This window comes from Panthera uncia, chromosome A2, assembly GCF_023721935.1.
Source record: "Panthera uncia isolate 11264 chromosome A2, Puncia_PCG_1.0, whole genome shotgun sequence".
Classification (NCBI taxonomy): Eukaryota; Metazoa; Chordata; class Mammalia; order Carnivora; family Felidae; genus Panthera; species Panthera uncia.
In genome coordinates this window covers 79,059,190-79,079,473 of record NC_064816.1, presented here as the reverse complement: position 1 = coordinate 79,079,473, position 20,284 = coordinate 79,059,190, and the positions used below count along the sequence as shown (strand labels likewise).

General features: G+C 38.6%; 1 protein-coding gene across 1 annotated transcript in view; it reads left to right on the top strand.

Moving 5' to 3' along the window:
- Positions 1-20,284, top strand: part of MAGI2 (membrane associated guanylate kinase, WW and PDZ domain containing 2) — a 1,334,434-nt gene that overhangs the window by 1,200,855 nt on the left and 113,295 nt on the right. Inside the window, exons 18-21 of the mRNA XM_049642268.1 lie at positions 340-525; positions 2,434-2,587; positions 7,724-7,943; positions 9,019-9,162. Of these exons, the coding sequence (XP_049498225.1) occupies positions 340-525; positions 2,434-2,587; positions 7,724-7,943; positions 9,019-9,162 (704 nt within the window). The remainder of the gene's footprint in view (positions 1-339; positions 526-2,433; positions 2,588-7,723; positions 7,944-9,018; positions 9,163-20,284) is intronic.

Below are 20,284 nucleotides of genomic sequence, written 5' to 3'. Positions count from 1 at the left end.
CAAAAGGCAAATTTACTGATGGAAAAAAGAATTCTGACATCGCATTTTTTTCTGTGGGGCTGGACTCAAAGATAGAACAGTGCTGCGGGGGGTGCCCTAGGGGCCTCAGTTGGTGAAGCTTCCAACTTTGGCTCAGGTCACGATCTCACGATTGGTGAGTTCAAGCCCCACATCGGGCTCATTTCAGTCAGCTCCAAGCCCACTTCAGATCCTCTGTCTCCCTCCTCCTATCCCTCCCCCACTTGTGCTTTCTCAAAAATAAATAAAAATATTAAAAAAAAAAAAAGAACAGTGCTGGGAACACTCCTGATAATCTGATTCTGTTGGGGATTGTTTTAGCTGTGCCCCATAAAATCGGCCGCATCATCGATGGGAGTCCTGCAGACCGCTGTGCAAAACTGAAAGTGGGAGACCGGATCTTAGCAGTGAACGGCCAGTCCATCATCAACATGCCTCATGCAGACATTGTGAAGCTCATCAAGGATGCTGGTCTTAGTGTCACCCTCCGCATCATCCCTCAGGAGGGTGAGTGCCTGAGCCTGGCCGCCATCATAGTGGTGCCAGAGCGCCTGAGGTTGATTCCTATTTCTACTTTTGCAGAAATCCACTCTCTCTTGCAACCCATATCCTGTTTACTTAGTACCAGTTTCATTCAGAGATCAAGCTGTGTGACATTATAGATAAATAGTGTGAATCTCAAGACACTGGGTTATTCAATCATTCCCTGTGGTCTGGGGAGTACTGTTTTTATGCTTATATTAAACCAGAACTCATTCGACAGAGATGATAGAGTTACAAATCTGAAGCAGAAAAAAAAAAGTGTATTCATGTTAACAGTTAAGCTCTGGAGGATTCTTCAAAGTCAGATTGATTTTGAAAAGCTTGAGGAAGTTTTGTGGTATAAAGAGAGCTCATTTAGAAAACGTTGCATCTGATAAGAATTTTAAATTCCCACTTAATCTTTTGAATTTCTCTGTATAAGGACTCCCCCCTGAGGCTTGAAGAGTAGTGAGTTACAGCTTATTGCCATGCCTTGAGGGCCACAAGGATCTAAGAACCAGTTCACCATAAAGTCACCATTTCCAGACACTGGTTCATTACTGGTTTGTAGCTGCTGACTCATGAATGATGCTCGAGATTTCAGTCCCCAGAGCTCACCTGTGAGTGGAGTGTAGAATACCACATGGAGAGTGATAGGTCCACTCACCTTGGTCCCCTCTGTTTTCCTCAGTCTCCTGATTCCGTCTTGGGGCTATCTGGCAAGCAGGCACTAAACAGTCACCTGACTTTCCATATAAAACAGTGGTTCTCAACTGAGGTGATTTTGTCCCCCTGGGGGATGTTCAGCAAGGTCTGACAACGTTTTTGACTGTCACAATTAGGATGGGAATGCTACCGGCATCTAGCGGGTAGAGGGCAAGGATACCGCCAGCCATCCAACAATGCACAGGACAGCACCCCCCCCCCCAGCAAAGAATTGTCTTGCCCAAAATGTCAACAGTGCTGAAGATGAGAAAGCCCGCAAGTGGAAAGAATTTTTCAAAATCTGGGCTGCCAGACAAGAAAGGGGAAGAATGGCTTAATAAAGAATAGATCACCTCCCTTTTATCACCCAACCAAATACAAAGAACAGAACAGAAAATGACGCGGTGTTTTTAACCTGTTACTTGCAGACATCATTATGTGTAAAATATTCAAATGAACTCTAAGCAAGATTGCTCACTAAAAATCTGACTCGCTTTTCAGTTTTCCCCAGTCTGAAATATGTCTGTCTTATTTGTATTGCATCGTATACAGATAATTTCAGTTGAGACGGTAATGCTATTACAGGAAAATCCAAGAAGCTGTGTTAACAAAGAACAATTTTATGAACATTCTTCTGTCCAATGTTCTTTTTCTTTCTGAAAAACCATAGAGTACAGGGGGTGATTGAGCAATAAAACCAACAAGGAGCTAGAGAGAATATTATGAAAAGCATTTATTTCTATTATGGTTACTTCCTTGTCCAAACTTGGGAATACTGGTAGGATTTGTCTTTACAACCAAAAAGTAGCAGCTCAAATGTTTTCTCTCAGTGGGCAGCACTGGAAAAATAGAGTATGTTTTAGAGCTTACTCCTCTGGATTATTTTTTCATTGTCTTAACAGGGTTTTTTTTATTGTAATCTTTTCTGCTAGGAAAATGACAAGAGACTCTGTTTAACTTTGTTCAGCAACACTTGTAATTCATGAAATAATACTAATTCTGTGAATGGTATTGGAACTTGATTGGATAATTGATAAGTTTAACCTGCTGTCTTAAAGCCTAACAGAAACTGAGAAAACTGAAGCCTTGAGTCATCTGAGGAGGCAAAGAGTTACCACCTCTGGCCACCTCTTGCCCTTTATCAGATGCCAACCTGACTGCACCTGCCACTTTGGCTCCCCTTTGCAGAGCTCAGCAGCCCAGCATCGGCACCCAGCTCAGAGAAGCAGAGCCCCATGGCCCAGCAGAGTCCTCTGGCCCAGCCGAGCCCAGCCACTCCCAACAGCCCTGTTGCCCAACCAGCTCCTCCTCAGCCACTTCAGCTGCAAGGACATGAAAATAGGTAAAGTTTCCCCTGGTTTTTCTGATGCTGAGAGGTGAGGGAGGTGGGGAGAGGGAGAGTTTGGGACAGGACACAACAGGACACAGAAGAGAAAGTTTCATAAAGTAGAAATTGTCAGGTGCTCCTTTCTGTGATTTAGAGATTCTGTGGGTGTCACACATGCGGTTTTATTAGCAAATACAGGGGTCTGTTCTTCACAAAAAGAGAACCTTTCCTCAAGAAATGATGAGCAGTTAGTAGGTAGATGATCAGTAGATGATCAGTAGGGATTAACTAGATGAAGACCACACTGAAGAGACTCCAAACTGAAGAACATAGATGTAGACCCTTTGGCAGGAGGGAGCATGCAACCTTGAAAGGCATGGAAATAAATAAGGTCAGTGTAGTGAGGGAAGAGGTCAGGGAGCATGGTTCAAGATGTAGCAATGAGAGTGATAGGGATCCACTTTGGGGCCTGTAAGCATGTTAAAGATTTTTTTAAATTTTTTTTAATGTTTTATTTTATTTTTTGAGAGATAAAGAGACACAGAGAGCAAGCAGGGGAGGGGCAGAGAGAGAGGGAGACACAGAATCCAAGCAGGCTCCAGGCTCTGAGCTGTCAGCACAGAGCCCGACTCAGGGCTCGAACCCACAAACACGAGATCATGACCCAGGCCGAAGTTGGATGCTCAACCGAATGAACCACCAGGCACACCAAAGATTTTGAGCTTCAGTGTAATGACAAGTCATTGGAAGGTTTTACGCTGAAGACTGACATCACTGGATTTCCTTTTCAAGGCCGCCCAGTGGGCCACACAGAGAGCTGACTGGGAGCTGGTGAGGGTTGGATGTAGATTAAGCAATTAGAGATGGCTGCTGATATCCTTGGATCAATGAAGGTGGTGGCTCAGAGAACAATGGTGGTGTGGAGAGAGGGAAGTGTGGCAAAACTTGTAAGCAGTAATAAACGTTAGCATTTTTTACTGCATTTTGCCTATATCCCCTACCCATGATCTAATGAGGTTCTTCCATTCCATATCATAAACTAATATGAATAAGACACTTCGAATTTCCAGAAAAAAGGATGTCATGTAAAAACAGCATTGTCTTCTTACAATGAACTTGTGTGTAACAGGGAGCCTGCGTTAGGTTGAGCCATAAAGGAAAGAGATGAAGACATGTTCCCATGCTGTTTTCCCTCTTTTGAAGGAGAAAAACAGAACAACCCACAGGAACATCTCTGTGTACAAAACCCTCACCGGTCTTTTCCATAATTCTAATGTTTTCTGAACATCTGCTTCCTAGCTCCCGCCTCATATGTTGGGAAAGATGAAGTGAGACTCAGTTTCCAAGTCCCAGAACTCTGTAGGTCCATCACTCACGCAGTTGCAAAGCAAATATTTTCCCTGTGCCACAGGTGCTATTTCCATAAAGCCCTGTTCTTCTCAGGAGTTCCCCCATTTGCTTTCACAGAAAAGTAAATGTCTGTTATCCTCAGCTGTTTATGGTTTTAATATATTCCACGGAAGAAAAAAGACTAAAGACCATAAAGCAAACGATAGGGGGGTAAGAATTTGACAACCCGTAAGAGGAGTAAGCCTGGGTATCTCAGTAATAAGCCACTGATGTGTTTGCTTTCGCCGTGAGCTGTTTTAACAGATCACACTGGCTTTCCCCCCAGGATTCATTTCGGACTCAGGAGGAAGGGGCTGAGCGCATGCAATTCCTGGGCCAGCCTCAGACTCCTCTTATGGCTCTGCCTCCGTCTATTAATCTCCCAGCCACAGTTCTATCTCACCTTTCCAGAGTCAGACTCCCCCAGACATGGGCTCTTGCTTCTGGCTTCAGCGTGGGTAATCTCATCCCTGTCGTGTTATAATTCAGTGGAGAGAATAACATTTGGGCAAGGCCACTATCATGCTTCAACTGCTACTAGCCCACAACTGGAACTCGTTGGCCCTGACCAGAGAAGCAACAGTCTTTGGAATGTCTTTTTGTCCTGACTTCACGGAATAAAATATTTCCCAACTCTGGGATTAACCAATTGACCTGATTCAAATTTGTATAAATCACCAACAAATTTTCCCAGTGAACTTTGCTGCACTCATATTAAAAGCCTGGCAAGTGCCTGCTTTCAGAGAGCCATTCCTTGGCACTGGGGTTTCCTGGCTTAACTGGCTCTTTTACATATGAATGAAGAGATTAATAATTCTACAGATACCAGATCATTTTCCTAGCTTCATTTAAACATGGTCATGGTATCAAGAGCTCTTTGTCTTTCTCTAGATGAGGCTAGAGATGTCTCCAAGACAGCTTTTATGCCAAATACCCCGTACGCATTTTCTAGTGGTTCATCTATGCAAGAAATGCCCACCTAACTCCATGTCAAACTGAGCCAGTTTCCATGTTAAAATGGGATAAAATTAAATGACAATCTGCTTCCACATTTTTATTTTATGAATTAAAATGACTGAATATTTTATCCTGTCTTATTTACTTTCACTTTGGCTTCCTACTGACACCCTGCACACCTCTACTTATGTCTCTATCCCTTAACAACCTTTTGATATATACTCTGGAAACAAAATTGTTTTAATATGGACATAAGCAAAACAGTATTCAAGGAGAAGCATTCATTGGAAACAACAAAAGAACCATTATATAATATATTTCAAAACTAAGTATAAATAGCAGAGCTCACCTTCCCCAGCAAGGGAAATTAATATTTGACTGCATTTTATTTACTTATTTTTAATTTTTTAATGCTTATTTATTTCTGAGAGAGAGAGAGAGAGAGAGAGACAAAGCATGAGGGGAGGAGCAGCAGAGAGAGAGGGAAACACAGAATCCTAAGCAGGCTCCAGGCTCTGAGCTGTCAGCACAAAGCCTGACACGGGGTTCAAACCCATAAGCTGTGAGATCATGACCTGAGCCGAAGTTGGATGCTTAACCAACTGAGCCACCCAGGTGCCCCTTGACTGCATTTTAAACAGCAAAGTCAGTAGAAAAACACTGGAAATTTACTTCTTTTTTTACATACTTTGAACCCTAGATGTTTAAGCTGGAAGGAATTCTTAAAAGGTCCACATGAGGCAAAAGCCCACTACAAGATCCTGTACCACATGGGCATTGTTTCTTGGTTCTGGAACTTGTTCATACCATAAAATTCTGCTAGATTTTATCACTAGAAATCTGGTTGTTGTTGTTGTTGTTGTTGTTTTTATCTTTACAGTCTCTTTAATAATGGAATTAATAGCAACAAAGAGTTATACTGATGACTTTCTTTCATGAGTGAAGGAATTTTAAAGAGGCTGTATTTTTTTAAATAATACTGAGTTTTCCTTAACATATTTCACAAATTCGTTTGTGAAACAAAGCAATATAGTTTTTGCCCAAGCCGCTGTATCATTCACTGAACAGTTAGCAACACTCATAAAAACTTAAGTATATTTTCCTCATTAAAGACTCTTCAATGTACAGTTCAATGTAAAATCCTGACAGACAGCACTGGTTCAAATGCAGTCTGAATGCCAGAAGGTAGGCTTGGATGACAGCTGTTGCATTTTAACGGTTCCTATTCTAGGCTGTTGTGTAATCTTTGGGGAGACTTTACATTTCACCCTCTTTGGCTATACCTCGTGACACATCTGGTTGGAAATGGGGCACATAATGGATATCGCATACCACTACCACACAGATCACGAAAATAAAGTGACTTGTGTTGTAACTCAAAGCAACTTGACATCTAATCTACCAAACAGTTTCTAGGAAGGAATCAACACATGCCAACGAATGGCAGCCAGTTCAGTTCTTTTGTTTAATTCATTCATTTGTGTGGTTAAGCATCTTATTTGAAGCATATTTAAATAATTCTGTTCTCAGTATTCACAATTCCAGTAGGTGAGTGGACAACTTGCCGAGGTAGGAAACAAAGCCTAAATTCTGCAGTTCACAAGAGGAATGTGTCATTTCTGCACTTACTTCCCATTTAAGTAACAAATGGGACCTGCTCAAAGTGTTGATTAAAATAACATCCTTTCAAACACTCCAAATAAATACATCTATTACTGTACATTTTTAGTGTATCCTCACCAAATATTAGATTGCACTAATGGCAATTGTTCAGGTGAGTGATTTTTAAAAATAGTAGTGGGGCTCCTGGGTGACTCAGTTGGTTAAGTGTCCCACTCTTGATTTTGGCTTAGGTCATGTTCTCACGGTTGTGAGATCGAGCCCAGTGCTGGGTTAATCTCTCACTGTGCCTAATTTATAAATTAAACTTTCTCATAGGTTTGTGGTATAGAAAAAAGCATAGTGTATATAGGGTTCAGGACTGTCTGCAGTTTTAGACAACCACTGAGGTCTAGAAATGTAACCCCCATGGGTGGGGTGGAAGGCTACTGTAAGTATAACATCTAGAAACAAGAAAGAGACAAACGTTGGACATACACATTTTTGCCTTCCCTTTTATCTTACGGCCATGAGAGTATCTGATAATAGCATCTGATACTAATCTGATAGTTATAGTCTAGTATTAAAACTATGTAATATGTTTCTACCTTAGCAATGACCCAGTGACTTTCTCCTTGACTTACAGCTCATGATTATGCTTTGCTATCACTCCTTTAACCTCTGTAAGATATTCAAAAAGACCAAACCTAGCAGGTTAAAATATTGCCTTTAATTATATATTTATAAAGTATTTAGAGATTACTTTGGTTGTGCTTTCATAAAGTAATGAATAGTGTGTGGGCGAGAGAGAGTGGTTGAGAGAGTTGGTTTACTGGTGTTGAGACAAACTGATATTTTGGGATGTATAGTTTCGGATGTATAGTTTAACTCCCTAGATTTGCTACAGTTGTACAAGTTTGTAAATAGCCAAAGTCAAAGAGGGATATCCATAAGTCCTTTTCCACAAAGTTCTGGTTGGGCCATCATGTTTACCTTGATTTCTCAAGGAGCCAAATGAAAAGTAGACAATATGGCATTTGTCAAAGATTTTAAAATAGTGCTTATCATCTATGATTTTCTCAAATTCCTAAACATGCAAAAGGACCTCTAGGAAGTGTGGCCCACATGTGCCTAGAGGTCATGTGATCATTCTAATCTCCTTGGAATGCTGAGACCTCAAAACAAATCCCATGTCCATTTATTTAGTTACAGGTCGGAAGTGAAAGCGAGGCAAGATGTGAAACCAGACATCCGACAGCCTCCATTCACAGACTACAGGCAGCCACCGCTGGACTACAGGCAGCCCCCAGGAGGGGACTACCAGCAACCCCCACCCTTGGACTACAGGCAGCCTCCCCTGCTGGACTACAGGCAGCACTCCCCTGACACCAGGCAGTACCCTCTGGCAGACTACAGGCAGCCCCAGGTACCCCCAGGACCCCATTAAATTTCATTTTCCTAATTGGCAAACCTATAATTGACACACATACATACACACACACCTACACACAGATACACACTGAGACACCCATGTACACACACAGACAGACACACAGATATACACGTACACACACAGACACACATGTACACATAGAGACACACATGTACGTACAGACACAAACACAGACACATTGACACACATGTACAAACATGTACACATAGACACACATGTACACACACATACACACAGACACACACGTATACACACACGTACACACAGACATACATGCACACATACACACAGACACATGTACACACAGACACACGTGTACACACAAATACACATGTACACACAGACACATGTACACACACAGAGATACAAATGTACATACATGTACACACACGTACACACAGAGACACACATATAGACACACACGTGCACACACATACATATAGATACACACAGACACACATATGCACACAGAGACACACATGTACACACACATACACACATATACACAGACACACATGTACACACAGACACGTGTACACACAGATACAAATGTACACACAGACACACACAAACACACACGTATACACAGAGACACACATATAGACACACATACACACGTGAACACACAGAGATACATGTACACACATGTGCACACACAGACACACATGTACACACAGAGACACAGACACACACGACTCTGATACATTTATTTATGGTGCCCAACAGCAGTGAATGAGGAAACACAAAGGAGTGATAGTATCGCTCAGACCTATATGCAGTCATTTTGTTTGCCAAGTAAACATGGATACGAAAGTAATCAAGCTACACAGTAGTTCTTTTAATGACCAAGGAAACTGCATTCAGATCTGCTTGAACTTTTGGAATTTTGTCTCTCATTTTGCTAGATTGCAAAGTGAGATTACTTGTTCTCACAATATCATGTCATTTGGGACACATTAACTGTAAGGGAGAAGAACAGAGAGACTGACCACAGAAGCTTCTCTGATATCAAACACCTGTTTATTCCATTCTCTCGCCAACTCTACAGGATTTTGATTATTTCACTGTGGACATGGAGAAGGGCGCCAAAGGGTTTGGATTCAGCATTCGTGGAGGAAGGGAATACAAAATGGATTTGTACGTGTTGAGATTGGCGGAAGATGGGCCAGCAATAAGAAACGGAAGGATGAGGGTAAGAACAGTCTCTTTTTCTAGAATTGCGTAATACTGAAAGACCCCACAGTGGTATCAGAATGCTGACTCAATGTGATTAAGCAAACAGTCTCAGCATGGGCTTTGCCTTCTTTCCATTGCATGTCTCAGTTTCCTGAAGGTTTGGTCAAACGTGATTCAAGAATCATATTAGCTCTCATTCTCCTGCTTACACCCTTCCAACTGGCAGATCTCATTGAAGTGCTTTATATATATAGTTTCTTTAAAGAGCGAGCTAAAGAAAATGTACAAAGTAAGCTAAGAAATAGTTTGAAATGGAAACATGGATCCATAATTTTTTCTATGGCTTGGTTTAGTTTTTATTTGGAATAAATCTTTTGAAATTTTTTTATTTGTTTTATGCGATTTTTTTCCTCCAGGTTTATTAATCAAATGGTTCTGTGTTTCTTTGGAAATACTTCCTTTGTGTTGACTGGTCTTTTGGCTTCGATATTGGAAAGAGGAGGACTAGACTTCTTAGATACGTGTTGTCCTTAAAAATGATGGCAGTTAGAAATTTTCCAATTAGAGTGTAAGTTGAGGTGGATTTTTTAATGTAATAGTGATTTTGAGGCATCTGATTGATGAGTAACTGACTATTCATCTAAAGGTACAAAAAAAACCCTTGATAACAATGTAGAATATTAGTCTGTGTCTCTCTTTTTCTCTCTCCCTCTCTTTCTGTAAAATGGCCATTAGTAAGCACATAAAAGGTTAGTTATTATAAATACAATCTGGAATTCATTCTTGCTTTCCCTCCTTGCCCTTTAAATTAATACAGAAGAGCTGTGGTCCTTGGCTTCTCGCACTTCCGGTTCTTGTGCAGAGCTGCACCAACCACTTGCTCCCAGATAACTGAATGAATCTGTTATTCCTACTGCCCACTCCTGTGATTTTCATTCCCAAGTCACTGAATCATCCACAGTGCAAAAGTAGAAAGGACGTAAGTCATGTCAATGTTCCTCCCTCCCTTCACAATTCTTTGACAACTAGGAAGTATCCAAGTTGGAATTTGAACTGACTGGAATTTGGCTGACTCTGGAGACTGACGGCTCCTGCCCTGATCCAACACCAGCCTCCGTGTACCCCATCCACATATGGTTTTAGGAGAGGCCTCCACATGGTTTCTTGGCTCCCAGCTTCCCTAAAAACAGAAGGGCACTTTTTTAACATATTGCAAAGCCAACTCACAAGTGGTTAAGTAAAACAAAATCTTCCTGGTGCACGTAAAAGCAACACAACACAAGGACCATGGGCGAAGCCACCAGAGCCCTATGAGAGAGGATAGCCCACCCGCCCCCACAGTGCACTTCAGAGGTGGCCTGTGTGACTTCCAAACAGTGGCCACACTTTTTAACAAGTGGTCTAAATGGCTGCTCGATATGTACAGCACTCCCAAAGCATGGGAGCCTAAATATAGAAGTACTTTTATGTAAAAAGAATATTCTTTCTTAGAGAATTCAAGCCAGAGTGGTAGTTGCCAGCGTGGTCCCTGGCATCAGCATCACCTGGGAACATGTTAGAAATGCAAATTCTGAGCCCCACCACAAACCCACTGAATCAGATACTCTAGGATTGGGGTCACCAGGCTGTGTTGTGATTCATTCCCCTGTGAATGTGATATAAGCTGCAGTTCGAGGACTTCTAACTGAGCCAGAGGGAAGTTGACCTGACACACGTATGGCAAAGATAGGAGGTGTGTGGCTCAGGCTTTGTTAATCCCCCTTAGATCCTGTCTAAGGGGATTTCTATCCTGTCCCAACAGTTTACCTGGGGTTTTTAAACCCATGTAAACACAGATTTAGAATTCTGTAGGCAGGTGCTAAATTTTATGAAAGATGCTTTTTCTTCTGGCAGGTGATAAAAATGAGTCCTCTACCTGGGTTTCAGAAAATGATATTTTCCCTTCTTTTCAAAGATTATAAACATAAGCAATATTTTGTAATTTTCCATGCCAGTTTTATAGAGCAAACTATTCCTTCTGTGTACAGCTATGTAAAAGGAATTATGATGGCCAGTTTTAGATAATATGGGTTAGTTTATTTGGAACCATAATATACATACTTCTAGCATTTAATTCTCAAAGAAAAGGAGCCACTTGGGAGTCATAGAAATTCCAGGGATAAAATTTTACTGGTTGATTTTATTTCCAATCTTCAAATTAAGGCTGGGAACTTGGCAGGGATGGATGGAAGGCTTTTTTCTGCTCTTTACAGATTATATTCGCTACTCAAATGTTTTGAGTTTTTCTCACTCATGGAGTCTTATGGCACCAGGGGAAAATTTGTCCATGGTGACAAACTGCATGTCAGGAAGAGGGACAGCTTTATCATGTAAGTTCAAAGGTGCTCATATTATCTACTGTCAGAATGAGGTAAATCTTTGTATCTTCATAGTTGTTCTTGATCATAGCACATAATTAATTCAGATCTTATTTTAATGTTTCGTATAAAATTTTAATCATTTAAGGTAATGTTTTCTACCTTCATTTGTGCATGTCAGTAATTGGCAATAACTTGTAATTCACGGTTGCGTTTAAATTACTTTGGCGGGGCGCCTGGGTGGCGCAGTCGGTTAGGCGTCCGACTTCAGCCAGGTCACGATCTCGCGGTCCGTGAGTTCGAGCCCCGCGTCAGGCTCTGGGCTGATGGCTCGGAGCCTGGAGCCTGTTTCCGATTCTGTGTCTCCCTCTCTCTCTGCCCCTCCCCCGTTCATGCTCTGTCTCTCTCTGTCCCAAAAATAAATTTAAAAAATGTTGAAAAAAAAAAAATTTAAATTACTTTGGCAAGCACCGGGATTGATCAACATTTGCATGACTCAGTGGTCTCATTATTTTAAACCAATGCATAAATGGGATAACATATTGGTTACCAATTTGGAAATTTTACAGTAAAATTCATTAGGGACCCATTTTTCATCTAACTATAAAATTCCCCCTTGATACCACTGGGACCCAGATACATATACAGATCTTAATTATCTGTGCGGGTGATGCTTATAAGGCAGGACTTCACTCCATGGGGATTATGGTTTGCTTGTAAAGTGCCAAGACTCCTGAGAAAAGTAGCTGGACTAGACATTCATGGGCTGTTATTAAAAATAAGCTCAAGAAGAAGAGAAGCTAGCACCAGGTTCTTCCCAGCCTTTAAAACACTCAGGCATATTTTGCCTCATTAACGTGATTCCCTCACCTTCAGTCTTAATGCATCATTTCCTCTATTCACAAACTAAACATACACCCACTTCATGATCCGATAAGTTTGGAAAAGATGAGGTTTCCCCCCTTTTTCATGATCAGAAACATAAAGGAAAAAGCCAGGCAATGATCTGATAATAGCTGGGTATCTTAGATTAAACGCACCATAGTGGAATTGCTGAAATTAAAATTGCTTTTGTGAAAGAGCTAGATGATCCTGGAAAATCATTTCATGTAACAACTAATGAATTACTGGGCCTTTGGGTTAGGGATGTAAATAGTGCTTTTGAACTCTTAGTTAATGCCCCAGATGTTAGTCTCTGAACCTGAGACTTTTCCTGGGTCTTTTACATCACCTTAGTTGCAGGACAGTGGTGGTGTGTGCTTGTTTAGTAGTACAGGAAAGCCAGGTATGGTAGGGGCCAGAGGAGGTGGGGAGCACGGGTGTACGGGCATCCTTCTCACACTGGGGATTCTAAGAAATGGTGGCACGGGTACATATTTTTAAAGTATGTCCTTAGGCATCCAAGTGATATCCTGGGCATCCAAGAGAAGTGCCAGTGACCTTCCCACTCAGAGGTTCTTTCATGAACCTGGTGAAAGATAGGTAGACATATCCCAAAAGTGAGTCCCAGGTGAATGATCTCACTCCAGTCTTTCTGGGCACCTGTAGCAGTGAGAAATATCTTAGTAGAGAATCCTTGGCAAATTAAACTATTTGACTTTGAAATTGATTAATGAGTACTCCCATATAAGAGATTTGTTTTTCCTCCTTAGAAAGCATTATGTGTTTACTTTTTTTGTCAAATAAATATTTTTTTCCACTTGATGAAATAAGAGTCAGATCAGGCAAGAATCCTGATAATGTACAAGGTCAACGGCTTTCCTCAAAGTATGAGAACATACCAACAGCAAACCATGATCAGGAAGTAGTGGGGAAAATGAATGGTTCCTTCTGAGGGTCAGATTTACAAGCCAAAATCTACATAAAGGAGAGACGATAAGAAACTCTTTTTCAGAAGATCAATTAGATGCTAATTTAAAATTTTTTATTACATTTCTTTATTTTCGAGAGGCACAGAGAGACAGAGCATGAGTGGGGGGAGAGGCAGAGAGAGAGGGAGACACAGAATCCGAAGCAGGCTCCAGGCTCTGAGCTGTCAGCACAGAGCCTGACACGGGGCTCAAACTCATGAACTGTGAGATCATGACCTGAGCCCAGGTCGGACGCTTAACCAACTGAGCCACCCAGGTGCCCCAGATGCTAATTTAAAAGAGAGGTTCTAGGACCCGGTATATGAAACATATAAGAGTAACTAAATAAATAAGGGCCTAAAGATTTACTAAAAATATGACTATTTAGAGCGTTTCTAAACCCTCAGCCCTATTCTCAACCACCCAAATATGCAAACATAGTATATTTGCCTTATTAAACTTAGAAACATCAATTCATTTTGTTAAACCTCAGTTCCTATAAAATAGGAAGATGATATCTACTTTATAGAGTTGTTGAGAGAGTTTTGAAAACATATCAGGAGGTAGTCATATTTTTTTTAAGTTTATTTATTTATTTATTTTGAGAGAGAGCATGAGCAGAGAAAGGACAGAGAGAGAGAGGGAGAGAGAATCCCAAGCAGGCTCCTCACTGTCAGTGCAGAGCCCGATGCAGGGCTTGAACCCTCAAACTGTGAGATCATGACTTGAACCAAAGTCAGACCCTTAACTGACTGAGCCACCCAGGTGCCGCCATGATTTTTTTTTTTTAAGGCAAAGAGTGAAGTTTTAGTTTGTGGAAAGAGAGAGGAATTTAAACAGTAAGATATATCATGGAATAGAATTTGAGGAAAATAGTGCCATGAGAATAAATACCAAGAAAAACCATGTGGATCATAATTATGTGAAATATTCACTTTAACAAAAAAAAGTGAAGAGTAACAAGTTTTGACAATAATTACTAGATGGATTTCCAACACCAATTAATATTCATGTATTAAAAGTTGAGGAAACAAAACATAATCTGTAAATGAAGAAAATACGGGGAATAGAAAATAGAAACATAACCATCATGTCTGATTGCTTTTCTTCAGGCTAATGTGGTAAAAGAAACACGAATGACATTCAAATTTTAAGGAAAAGTGTAAGAAATTATTAGAAACCATTAGTGGATATGTTATAAAAAATAAGAGTGTTTTTAAGTTTGTAAAATAGTCTAATAAAGTTGAGAGGAATAAAATTTTTGTAACTGATGAAAATTTTTGTGTCTCTGATACCAAGCTCTTAGGGATACAATCTAATTAAAAACTGAAAATAAATAGGAAACACAGGCAAAGAATAATGAATATAAAAATAATTTATGGGTGAAGCAGGGAATCTTAAGAAATCAAGAGACATTTGGAGGAAAGGAAAGTACTTCTAATCATCACATAAATAAAGTCTGAGAGTCGAGTTAAAAGAGAATCTGAAAGTAGACCTAGTTTGCTCTAGAAAAGGTAAAATATTTTACTGTTTCTATAAAATGTAGCATATTCCCCGTTTCCATAAAACATACTTTCTATTATAAAAAAGAACATCATTTTTTTAGCTTCATCACCTTAACAGCAGTATAACAATTGTATATGCCTTTTTGCACTGCATAAGCTTTTTTTCAAGCTTCTTCTTGAAACTCATATGACACATGTCCACCTGCAAGGGGCCTCAGGGTAACCTAAAATATCTTGACAGACTGAACAATGTGCAAAAAAGATATTAAGCAATATCTTTTTTTTTTTTTAGTTTTTATTTAAATTCCAGTTAGTTAACATACAGTGTAATATTAGTTTCAGGGGTACACTTTAGCGATTCAGTACGTAACATTCAACACCCCAGTGCTCAACACAACAAATGCGCTCCTTAATCCCTATCATGTATTTCACCCATTCCTCCCCCCACCTCCTTTCTGGTGACCATCAGTTTTTTCCCTGTAGTTAAGAGTCTGTTTCTTGGTTTGCCTCTCTTTTTCCCCCTGTGAGATTGTTTTGTTTCTTAAATTCCACATATGAGTGAAATCATATGGTATTAGTCTTTCTCTAACTGATTTATTTCATGTAGCATAACACTCTCTAGCTCCATCCAGTGAGTTGGAAATGGCAAGATTTTGTTCTTTTTTATGGCTAAGTAATATTCCATTGTATATATACCATATCTTCTTTATCCATTCATCAGTTGATGAACACTTGAGCTCTTTCCATAGTTTGGCTATTGTTAATAATGCTGCTGTACATATCGGGGTGCATGTGCCCCTTCGAATCAGTATTTTTGTATCCTTTGGGTAAATACCTAGTAGAACAATAGCTGGATTGTAGGGTAGTTCTATTTTTGAGGAATCTCCACACTGTTTTCCACAGTGTCTGCACCAGTTTGCATTCCCACCAGCAGTGTTGAGGATTCCCCTTTCTCTGCATCTTTCCCTGATAGCTGTTTTTAATGTATCATCTCTCTTTCTGTGGCCCAGAATGTAAAAGTATTCTATTTTACATATTGTTTTTATTAAACATAAAACAATTTAGAAGAAGATTTCTAACATATTTAGCAGGTATAAATACCAGCAATGATTCAAGCACCCTTGTGTGCTTAAAAAACAGAATATGACCAATCTCCAATGACTAAACCGCCCTGCACGCTCCAGCCCCCAGAAGAACCACCACTCTAAACAAACACTTACCATTCCTTCTAGTTTTGCTACATATGTGTGTATCTCTCAACTATATTGTTTAGTTTTTCACTTTGTGAACTTTATATAAATGAATCATATTACACATATCCTTCTCTGTGGTTTGCTTTTTATACCTTATACTCATTAGAGTCAGCCAAGTTGATGCATGAAGCTATTGTTCATTTATTTTCACTGTTGTAAATCATTCCATTGTATAAATACGCTACAGTCTATAGTAGCTATCCATGGAGATTTGAGATTTTCCATGTCAATGGACATATGAGTTGTTTCCAGCTTTTTGTAACTAACACAATCCTTGTATATATTTCCTGCTGCACGTATGCAAGAATTTCTCTAGACTAGACTACATACCTAGGTGGGCACATATTTAACTTAACTAAATAACACAAAAATATTTTCCTAAGTGGTTTTACAAATTTATACACATACTAACAGTATAAAAGAGTTTCCCCTACTATATATACATCCTCATTAAACTTGTATTTCAAGCTTTCAAATTCTCATTCTGGTGGGTAGAAAATGGCATATCATTTCTTGATTACAAATGGTGTTCATCATCTTTTCTTATGTTTATTGGGCTTTTGTGTTTTCTCTTGGATAAAAATGCCTATTCATATATTTTCTCTATTTTCTGTTGAATTGTTTCTTCCTCTGATATTGATTGTGAAAGTGTTTGTATGTTCTTGGTGATGATTTTTCATTGATTGCTATGTTGCAAATATCTTACTCCAGTTTATGACTTGTAGTTTCACTTTCTTTATGTTGCAGTTTGATAAACAGAAACCCTTAATTTTGGCATATAATTGATTTAATTAACCATTTCCTTTATAGTTTCTACTTTCTGTGTCATCTTTAAAAAATTACTCCCTAACTCATATTTTTAAAGATCTCCTATATCTTTTTCTAAAAGTTTTATAGTTTTGCTTATCATTTCTAAATCTTTAATCACCTAAAATTGATTTCTCTGTAGTAGGATAAGGAAGAAATTTAATTTCAGTTTTTTCCATATGGATAAGCACTTGTCACAGCATCATTTGTTGAATGTCTTCTCATTTTCCCCCAATCTGCAATGGCAGCCCTATAATAAATAAAATTTCTATATGCAATAGTCTGTTTATAGATTATTTACACTGTTCTGCTGGTCTGTTTGTCTATGCCTACATTGATACTATACTTATCTACCTTTCAATAGGTCTTGACTTTTGATAGAGAAACTGCCCATCCCTTCATCCCCAGATTCATATCTTAATTCTCCAGAAGTGTTTAGATGCTCTTGGATCTTTGTCCTTTCATATAAATTTTTAGAATTTGCTTGTCCTATTAGGATTTTTATTTGAATTGTTTAGAATCTATAAATAAATGTGGGAAAACTTTATAATATTTATAATCTTCATAATATTGAATCTTTCTATCCATGAACGTGATATAATCCATTTATTTAGGTATTCCATAAACTGCTCAAAGTTTTATATTTTTTTTCCCATAACATACCTGCAGATATTTTGCTAAATTGATTGTAGGGATTTTGTTTTATTTTTGCTCTTATATATAGTATTTTTATTTTTGTTTAAATTCAAATTAGTTAACATATAGTGTAGTATTGCTTTCAGGAGTAGAATTTAGTGATTCATCACTTACATATAACACCCAGTGCAGGGGCGTCTGGGTGGCTCAGTCGGTTAGACATCCAACTTCAGCTCAGATCATGGTGTCACAGCTTGAGAGTTTGAGCCCTGCATCGGGCTCTGTGCTGACAGCTCAGAGCCTGGAGCCTGCTTCGGATTCTGTGTCTCCCTCTCTCTCTGCTCCTGCCCCGCTCGCACTATGTCTTTATCTCTCAAAAATGAATCAATATTTAAAAAAATGTTTTTAATTTAAAAACACCCATTGTGGATCCTAAAAAGTGCCCTCCTTGATGCCCTTCACCCATTTAGCCCATATTCCCACCCTCCTCTCCTCCAGCAACCCTCAGTTTGTTCTCTGTATTTTTTCTTATAGTTTGCTTCCCTCTCTTTATCTTATTTTTCCTTCCCTTCCCCTATGTGCATCTGTTTTGTTTCTTAAATTCTACTATGAGTGAAATCATATGATATTTGTCTTTCCCTGACTGACTTATTTTGTTTAGCGTAATACATTCTGTTTACATCCACATGGCAAAATTTCATTCTTTTTGATCACCAAGTAATATTCCATTGTGTGTGTGTGTGTGTGTGGTTGTGTGTGTGTGTGTGTGTGTGGTTGTGTGTGTATCACATCTTCTTTGTTCATTCATCAGTCTCTCTCTCTCTCTCTCTTTCTCTCTCAAAAATAAATAAACATTAAAAAATTTAAAAAAAAAAAGATGTCGCTATAGTCAAGGTCAAAGAGGTTGACACCTGTGTTTTCCTGTAGGATTTTGATGGTTTCTTGTCTCACATTTAGGTCTTTCACCCATTTTGCATTTATTTTTGTGTGTGGTATAATAAAGTGGCTCAGTTTCATTCTTCTGCATGTCACTGTCCAGTTTTCCCAGCACCATTTGCTGAAGAGACTGTATTTTTTCCATTGGATACTCTTCCCTGTTTTGTCAAAGATTAGTTGGCCATACATTTGTGTGTCTACTTCTGGGTTCTTTTTTCTATTCCATTAATCTATGTGTCTCTTTTTGTATCAGTATGTTTGTGCCTTGATGATTACAGCTTTGTAATACAGATTGAAGTCCTGTACTGTGATATCTCCAGCTTTGATTTTCTTTTTCAACATTACTTTGGCTATTGGGGTCTTTTATGGTTCCATACAAATTTTAGAATTATTTGTTCTGGCTCTGTGAAGAATGCTGGTGTTATTTTGATAGGGATTGCATTGAATGTTTAGATTGCTTTGGGTAGTATCGACATTTTAACAATGTTTGTTCTTCCAATCCATGAGCATGGAATGTTTTTCCATTTCTTTGTGTCTTCTTCAATTTCTTTCATAAGCATTGTATAGTTTTCAGCATACAGACTTTATACCTCTTTGGTTAGGTTTATTCCTAGGTATCTTACTGTTTTTGGTTATATATAGTATTTTTAATGTAATATTAAGGTAAACTGTTACCAGTGAAAAGAAAAAGAATTGATTTTTGTATGTTGGTCAATTGTATCCAGCAAAATTACTAAACTCTTTTATTAATTCAGGTAATTTCTCAGTAGCTGCCTCTGGATTTTCTACCTAGATAAACACATTTTCTGCAAATAAGGAGAGTTCTGTGTCTTTTTTACAGCCTTTTTTTTCTTATTTTACTGCATGTGTTCAACTTCTGTGATTCTAAATAGAAGTGGTCAAAACAAGCACTCTTGTTCCATTTCTCATCTTAAAGGGAATAATTTTAACGTTTCACCATTAAACACAATGTTAGTTATAAACAAAGGCTATATAGATAACCTTTATCAGAGTAAGAATGTTCCCTTCTATCACCAGTTTGCTAGAGAGTTTATTAGGAATTCGTGTTGAATTTTATGTACTATTTCTATATCCATGGAAAGTATCATATGATCTTTTTTCTTTAACATGCTAATTAATATGATTAATCATATTAATGGGTTTTTATGTTATTATCTCTCTTGATGTCCTCTAAGAAGCCCTACTTATTCATAATGATCTTTTTATGCACTGCTCAATTGAGTTTCTGGCAATTCCTTTAGGATATTTGTATTTGTTCTTGAGCAAGGTTGGCCTGAAATCTTCTTTTCTTGTAGTGTTGTGAATGATTTTGATATTAATGTTATTTTAGTCTTATAAAGTGAGAAGGAATAATCCTTTCTGTTGTTGTCATTGCTGTTGCTCTCTGGGAAAGTTTATGTAAGTTGAGAATTGTCCTTGAATGTTTGGTAGAACACACCTATAAATCCACCCAAACCTGGTGTGCTTTCTTCATGTGAAAATTTTAAATCACTAATTACATTTCTATAATAATTAGGGTATTCTTCACGTTTTCTATTTCTTTTTGAGTCAATTCTAATAAATTTATTTTTTTCTAATAGTCTGTCTATCCCATCTTAGTTTTCAAAGTGTTTATAATATTATCTTATTATATTTTTAATGTCTGAAGGATTTGTTTTTATGTGCTCATCTCACTTATTTGACTCCTGTTTATTTGTGCATTCTGTTTTTTCTTTATTACTCATACCAGAGATTTGTCCATTTTTTTTATTCTTTTACAGAACCAGCTTACAC